This window comes from Theobroma cacao, chromosome 4 (assembly GCF_000208745.1).
Source record: "Theobroma cacao cultivar B97-61/B2 chromosome 4, Criollo_cocoa_genome_V2, whole genome shotgun sequence".
Classification (NCBI taxonomy): Eukaryota; Viridiplantae; Streptophyta; class Magnoliopsida; order Malvales; family Malvaceae; genus Theobroma; species Theobroma cacao.
The window spans coordinates 24,617,121-24,625,010 of NC_030853.1; the positions used below are offsets into that span (position 1 = coordinate 24,617,121).

The window sequence follows — 7,890 nt, forward strand, 5'->3', positions numbered from 1 at the left end:
GCTTGATCGGCTGATCATTTACGGCGGGGAAGAAGAAGAGTGGAGGAGCCGCGGCGAGCTACGGTGGAGTGACAGGCTGATGGCAGAGCTTGGAATTGAAGGAGCGACTTTGGATTTTCAAGGTTTAGTTAGATGTGGCAAACGGGGCAAAAACCATTGCGAAAAAGTGGGTCGGAGTCTAGAGTCTTTTGGGCCCCAACCAAACGCATAGAGGTGATTAACCGAGGCCAAGTGCACTCCTTCTAACACGTGTCAAAATGCAATTGGCTTTTAAAAAAGGTTTGACTTTGGTCCCTAATTAATCCAATCTACTCTTGCCATGTCATGTCCCTTTGCGCCCCTATTATTCCCAACGCTGAACTCGCAACGCAAAGTCTCGCCCTTTTTTCATACCTAATCGATCATCACAAATTCATCTCCATTAAACGTTAAATTTTCGAGTAAGTTTTTTATTTTAATTCAATCTTATCGCTTGTTAATTTCTATAAGTTTTATATAATTCATGTTTTTTTTAAAAAAAAATTTATTAATTGTTCCATGCAAAGAGCCAATTATTGCAACATATTTTTTCGTTTGATTTATTATTACATTCTTTGTTTGTTTGTCGAGAAAATGTAGTTTTAAGCGAGAAACTGTAGGGTTTGAACTTTTGTTAGGTTTTATTTCGTTTCGTATTCTGGTAAATTTGATTGTTTCTTTTATTTCCCCCTTCTTTTTAAGAATGTAATTAGCAAGTAAATGATAGCATCAGGGCCTCGGATTGTAGAATTACTTGATGATATCAAAAAAAAAATTTTGCTTTGGGAATCTGATTGGTGGATGAGAAAATAAAGGAGAATTAAAGTGAAAAAAGAAAGAAAGAGCAAATTTTGAATTCTAGAATTGACTTCAACTAGGACTTAAAAATTAACTTTATTCACTCAGGCTTTTAAACTTTTGTATTTGTTTTATGTTCCTTTTTCCCTTTTTATTTCTTTCATTTTTGAGAAGTTTCTAATTTAGACTTAACATTAGAAGCAGAACCGTAAATACGTTTCCTTTTTCTTTTCTTCCTTTTTGCCTTAGAGTTCGTCGGAATCAGTCTCATGTAGTTTCCATTTGAGAGCAATTTGTTAAGTAAGTTTTAGTTTTCTTTTCCTTAATTTTCATCTTGGCTTGAATATATATGCTCCAGTTGGTTAATGGGAAACTGGAACAAGAAAAAGTAAATTGAAATCAATTAGTTATATAATGTTTTGTTGTGTATTTCTTGACAAACAGCATTTAATGCTGATGCCAATATGGTGCTAATTTAGCGCTGTTAATTTGAACTTGTCAAGTTCTTTTGTAACTCAATAGGAAATATGAACTTTAATATGTTTCTTTGCATACGTTTCATTTCATCTTCTAGCAATAATTAATAAAAAAAGGTTTTTTCTTGCAGTGGAATTTGGGGTTCATGGTGATGTTAATGGTGGCATGGTACTGAATTCAGTCCAAGTGGAGGCTGGTAGCATGGATAACGAAAATGAAGCTGTGGAAAGTCCTGTTGAAGAAACTTTTCAACAGGGTGTGAATGAAAAGATGGATCGAACTTCTCCAGAAAGGGATGACATCCCGGAGGGCATTCCAGCTGATGAGCCTTATGTAGGCCAGGAGTTTGAATCTGAGGCAGCTGCACATGCTTTTTATAATGCATATGCAACTAGGGTTGGATTCATCATTCGTGTAAGCAAACTTTCCCGTTCAAGGCGTGACGGATCTGCTATTGGTAGGGCACTTGTTTGTAACAAAGAAGGTTTTAGAATGCCTGACAAGAGAGAAAAAATTGTGAGGCAAAGGGCAGAGACGAGGGTTGGATGCAGGGCAATGATTTTGGTGAGGAAAGTAAGTTCTGGTAAATGGGTTGTTACAAAATTCATGAAGGAGCACACTCATCCTCTGACACCTGGAAAAGGTCGGAGGGATTGCATTTATGATCAATACCCGGTCAGTTCTCACCCTATTGTCATAAACTCATTTCTCCTCAAGCCTGTCAATATATGTTCTTTCATTGTATTTGCTAGCGAGTTGAAGTTGATTATTTGCGTATAGCAAGCTTATATCATCCTGTTAGGAGGTAGGAGTAGCTTGAATTACATGCAAACAGATGCTTTCCAGATGTTGTAATTCTATACATTTGATTCACACTGAAAATTACTGGACTTAGAATATCAATTTCTGCTTGTCTTGGTATTGGAAAAGTTAAATGACTCGGAGGTGAAGCATTTTCCTTTACTTCTCACCAAGATATCTAGAATCTCCTTGTTAAGATAAAATGATGATGGATTAGCAATGAAGATAATAGTTTGTATTATCCTAGACCAGTTCATTCTTGTTGATTGCAGATTGAACTTTTTCTTATTCGGTGGATTGGGTGTAACTGGAGCTGTAGTGACAAGTGCTTTTGAAGTAGAGCTTTTTGGAAAGTGTCATCCCATCGAAATTATTTGACATAACCAAGAATATTTTTTTGCCATTTCGTTGAATTTACCTATCAACTTCTTATCATAGCTCTTTTCAGCTTTAGCTTTTAGCCTCAAAAAACTCATTTTCAGCCTTTATAGAAAACTAAAAATATCTTTTTACAAGCAGGCACTATGTGGTGGTGGTTCTTGTTTACCATATGTAATGACGCTACACTTTCACTTTCATTTTGCCCAGTTCTAGTAGGTTCAGTCTCTTTATGTAAAAGATGAAGTGAGTAGTATTTGTGCATGTATATTCACCCTTACGTTGTAGCAACTAAGCAAGTAAATTTCAACACCATTCCAATTACTGTTGTGGTATCTCTTGTGCTGTTTATTTTCCTATTTCTGAATGAAAGTGTCATGCTATACATGGAATATTTTTCTTCATTTGTGATAATTGTCTCGATTGTGGACATTGAATATGTGTATTCTACATGAGATTTTTATGGTATAAAATCAAATTATCATATTCAATATGGCTTATTGTCTTAAGAGAAATGGCATTATGGCAGTATGACAACTCTGTTCTTGGTTTCATGCGTATCTATCAATGAAAATTGTAAGTTGTGAAAGTTGTTATAGCATTTTAAAAATCTGGAAACTGGGGCCACTTTAATACATCAATGAAATATTGGGTTTCTTTACTAAATTTTTGCTGTCAAGTTGGGGGAGGGGATTTGAGTAGGATGAAATTGGGATGGCATAAACCTTAAAAGAGCTCTTGTACTATGGCCATTTATTCAACTAAGCCTCTCACCTTTTATTACATTCAAACAAGCTAGTAAGCTTTGATTTAAGGCCAAAAGCCCTTAATTGTAACGGAAATTTAACTGCCATTAGACCCAAGGGCAGTTGGCCTTTTTTGTCCACATGACATATGACTTGATGAGTTGACATGGGCAAAAAAAAACTGGCACATTTTGCCACATAGCTGTCATGTGGTCATGTCAGCTTATCAGGTCATATGCCATGTGGGCAAAAAGGCCGGCCAGATTAAGTCTACCAATGCTTAAATTTCTGTTAGGGTTAAGGGTTTGTTTGGTCCTAAATCAAAGTTTAAGTGCTTATTTAAATGCAATAAAAAGTGAGAGGCTTAGTTGAATAAATGGCCATAGTACATGGGCTTTTTTAGGGTTTAAGCCAATTGGGATCTAAGTTTTGTTGTAATGTATGGCTACCATAAGGCTATTGCCTTGGCCACAGTATGAGATTTTTTAATGTGTTAATTTATTTGATTTTTTGGATATATTTCATTTTGTTTTTCATTGCATTTCAATTTCTGGATTGTTAAAGTCTGGGCTAAGTAAGACATTATTTTTTGGAGTTGGTGCATGGTGTGAGAAACCTAAATATGTAGTCAAAAGACGAGTTACTCAATGAAATGACTCTATTTTCTTTTTTGGTTTTTACGTAAAATTTGATTTTTTTTTTTTATGTTCAGTGGTTTTGTTTCTGTGAGGATATTCAATAGCAAATTGAATGAACTTCTTAGTTCCGTTTAAGATTTTCAATGGTGTATTTCCTTTGGGATATGTGAGGTTTACTCTATTTGGCGTTCTAGTGATATGGCTGAAAAATTGTGCAAAATAAGGCAAGATTGAGAAAGAAGTGGTCTAAAGAGAATTTTAGTGCGAGTGGCAGGTGAGCACTGAATGAATCCTGTAGGAATAAATGACAGCTGGGTCCACGGCTTCCCCCTGAACAAAGGTGTTCTAGTGATATGGCTGAGAAATTGTGCAAAATAAGGCAAGATTGAGAAAGATGTGGTCTAAAGAGAATTTTAGTGCGAGTGGCAGGTGAGCACTGAATGAATCCTGTATGAATAAATAACAGCTGGGTCCACGGCTTCTCCCTGAGCAAAGGGAAGCCAGTATTAATGTGTCATATTTCATGGAATTTGTTTATTGCGATTGACACATGTTGTTTGGAGCCTATAATCTCCAGAAACATCTTAACAGGACGTGTCATAATGTGCAATTGTGGATACCTCTCTCCATTCTCTTCCTGTTATTGCTTTAATGTACTCTTGACATTTTGGGGGTAACACACCGGTTTTTTTAAGGATGGAGATTAAAAGTTCTTTGAATCTAGGCTTAGGGCTTTATTTAGCCTCATGCCTTCTTCTTCGTCTTACTCTTATAGCTTCTAGCTCAAGTATTCAGAATTGCCTCAGTAGATGCAAATGCTGTGTTGTGTGTATTAATTGGTCAAATGGCCATGTTTACATTCAGTTTGTATTAATTACAGCAACTTTTGTTTTAGCCTTAGCTATTTTGTCATTGTGTCATACATGTGTGCTGTTGTTTTTACACAATGGGCTCTGGATTAAACATTGTCCCAACAAGTTAACATTAGATGCTCTTACCTGGGAGTCCTGAGTTCCATTATTGTTATTCAATCTCTGTACTGAAGCTTGCTTTATCTATCTTGTTTTTGCAGAATGAACATAATAAAATCCGAGAATTAACACAGCAGCTGGCCAATGAGAAAAAGAGAGCTGCAACCTATAAAAGGCATCTAGAATTGATTTTTGAGCAAATTGAGGAGCACAATGAGAGTCTGTCAAAGAAGATCCAACACATAGTAGACAGTGTGCGGGAAATGGACAACAAAGAGCAGCTGAGCCATGTATAGTTCCAGCATAGCTTTTCATGTTTTTATCAAAATATAGGATCAAAACCTGGTATAGAGTATGCTGTTGGGTAAAGGTCACTGTTTCTATAATTTGGTTTGCTTAGAAAAATTACATCCTGATATTGTTCTAGGTATTTGTTAGAATCTTGTCAGTTCTGTTGCGTGGGAATCCTTGGGTCTATGCCATTCATTGGAATGCCTTGTATGATTATGCTTTCAAAATTGAACCACATGGTTAGTAGGATAAACTAGGTCAGTCAATGTACAGTCTTTTGGGGCAAGCCTTGTGCAATTGTGTGAAGAGTGCAAAGGTAATTGGCAATCGGGACGTCATTAGGTGCTTAAATTATTCCATTAAGTTTTTTGTACTTCTTTTTGGTAATTTTGGGTAAAGGTTTTCTTACAATTTGTTTAAACTTTGTCAGTCTTTGTATAGCATTCAAATGATTTTATTTGTATTCAGTTACATTTTATATTGAGACTTTTGGATACTGCTGTAATTTGCACTTCATTTACTCCCATGATTTTAGCCGTACAACTGTGTTTAGAATCTGTTACAACCATACATCATTCTTACCATTTTAAGTACCATAAGTCAATTAGCCTGCCTGAGGAGATAAAGCTTGGCATTATATCAAGGCTCCCTGTCAAGTCTCTCCGAAGACCCTGGCATGGTCTCATCTAACTCCATATTTCCATCAAAAACGCACTTCTCTCAGGCTGACGAAGACTTTGAAGATATGGAGGCATTCAATTGGATCCGGTATTAGTCTGTTTGTACTTGATGGATGATCGATGAAGCTTATTGACCTTCCTCTTCATCTCCATCTTCATCTACCTTTCAAGTTCAACTATTTAAATGAGACTGAAGTTATGAGCCTAGAAGATTGGGTTGTTGCAATGGTTTATTGCTTATATAAGTTGAGTTTCAAGGTGCTCTTTGGTGGAATCAATTAGGAGGTATAGAACATTTTGTATATGAACATTATTTTGGGTTCTTTGCTAGGGGTAAGCCTGTTTTGTCAATTAGTTGAGGAGCATAAACATGGCTGAATTAATATTATGACCTTTCCTCATTTGAATTGTTTCATGCTTCTTCTAGCCCCAGATATGAAAGCCAGCAATTTATTCAGACAAGCCAAGTTAAATTTCCAAATCAACAAATGCTATTCTATGAATCCAGGATAAGAAAATATCCCAACAATTATAATTTCAGATTAATTTCAGCTTAAAGATCTTAACTTCCAACATGATTTATATGTTATGGTGCGAAGGAAAGTTGTTTTCGTTTGTATAATTAAGCACGATTAAATTTCAATTGTATACAAAAGAGCAAGTAAAATAAACAATATAATTTGAGTTGCACCAAGCATTATATAATGTTTTTTTTTTTTTGCTAATGTAGGAATATTCATAATAATTATAATAAGAAAAGAAATCTAATCAAGTAGAGTATTCTAAAGTTAAAGTACATTATCGTATTAGATCTTTCTCTAAGTGAAAAGAATCTGTGTGTGACAGAAGGGATTGCTTTCAGTATATTATTATTAACTCGCATGGACTTAGTTCATTAGCATACAGTTACCTACTCCCACGTACCAAAAAAACAATTGATATAAATCGGGCTTAATTACTCCGTCATTATGCAAACATCTATATAATAAAAGGGTGAAATGATCCCATACTTGAATTTATGCACTCTCAATTCTCTAGTTGTCGTTTCCTTGTACATGTGTGGTGAAAGAATCGATATGAAACAATGCTCTTTTAATCTTTAGGATCTGGACGCAGTGTCCGAAGCAAGGAACAGCAGAATGTTACGACAATGATATTATGTGGACGAGATGGGCGGCCACAGCAGTCTATGCATAAACCACGTGAACAGATTCTTGCTTGCAACACTTTCAATCTGCTCGATCTCTCAGATAGCCAGACTCTGACACTAGTGCTCTTCATGGCTGTTCTCTTCTTCCCACATGTTAATATTATTATTTTTTCTTTTGATGATGCCAATCCTAGTGGGTGAATCATACAGAATTTCCACGTACTATTGCTATGGGCTATAGCTACCGCCCTTTTTTTGTCTATAAATGTGGGCATCATAGAGTGTTACGAAAGCCAAGGTTAGTAGGTTGTTCATTGAGGGGATAGAGATGGAGAAGAGATCGTTGGGGATTTTCTTTCTGCTGCTCATTGTCTTAGCCTTCCGTAAGTAATCTCATGCTGCTCTCTTCGGAATCGATGCAACTTCTTTTATTTGTGAATGTGATTGAAATGAATAAACGTTAATTAATTGTTTGATGCAGAATGGGTGGCGCAGCCAGCGGAGGGTAGAGTTTGCGAGTCAAAGAGCCATAAGTTCAAGGGCCCATGTTTGGGTGACCACAACTGTGCGCTGGTGTGCAGAAACGAAGGTTTCTCAGGTGGCAGATGTCGAGGATTCCGTCACCGCTGCTTCTGCACTAAGCTTTGCTAGCTCACGGAAAGGATTTAATGCAATGCGTGCCCCGTATCTTTGTTCCCAGTATTTTTGGCCTTTAGGTTTTCAATAAGGTCTCTTCCAGTCCACCTTCCATCGTCGGGGGTGTTTCTTCTCCTTTTGTGTGGCCTTGGGTACTCGTTTGTTTCTTGTTTTGTACTGTAGTGAAACCTCGTTTGCAGCTACCATCAATGGAGGTAGTTAATGGCCATGAAAATGTGTTGATGCCACTACTTCTCTCACGTTCTCCATGTAAACTCACTTGGCTTCATGGCATCCGTTTCCGGT

The 7,890-nt window shown here is 36.6% G+C and overlaps 2 protein-coding genes across 3 annotated transcripts; both read left to right on the forward strand.

The window, feature by feature from the left end:
* LOC18602471 (protein FAR1-RELATED SEQUENCE 5) lies at positions 342-6,205 on the forward strand. Of its 2 annotated transcripts, none has more exons than XM_018119220.1 (3): positions 342-440; positions 1,424-1,968; positions 4,929-6,205. In XM_018119220.1, coding segments are annotated over exons 1-3 (741 nt in total). In that variant the 5' UTR covers positions 342-439; the 3' UTR covers positions 5,124-6,205. The 2 variants fall into 2 exon arrangements, with proteins under 2 accessions (XP_017974709.1, XP_017974710.1); XM_018119221.1 differs by lacking the exon at positions 342-440 and adding an exon at positions 591-1,116.
* LOC18602472 (defensin-like protein 1) lies at positions 7,243-7,890 on the forward strand. Its single transcript, XM_018119227.1, has 2 exons — positions 7,243-7,331; positions 7,430-7,890. The coding sequence occupies exons 1-2, from the start codon at positions 7,277-7,279 to the stop codon at positions 7,597-7,599; spliced, it is 225 nt and encodes a 74-aa protein (XP_017974716.1). The 5' UTR covers positions 7,243-7,276; the 3' UTR covers positions 7,600-7,890.

Bases quoted from the DNA above. Each gene is read 5' to 3' on its own strand.
- LOC18602471 (XM_018119220.1), top strand. The intron at 1,969-4,928 runs GTCAGTTCTCAC...TTGTTTTTGCAG, and splicing joins GCATTTATGATCAATACCCG to AATGAACATAATAAAATCCG.
- LOC18602472 (XM_018119227.1), top strand. From the start codon at position 7,277: ATGGAGAAGAGATCGTTGGGGATTTTCTTTCTGCTGCTCATTGTCTTA. The intron at 7,332-7,429 runs GTAAGTAATCTC...TGTTTGATGCAG, and splicing joins GCTCATTGTCTTAGCCTTCC to AATGGGTGGCGCAGCCAGCG.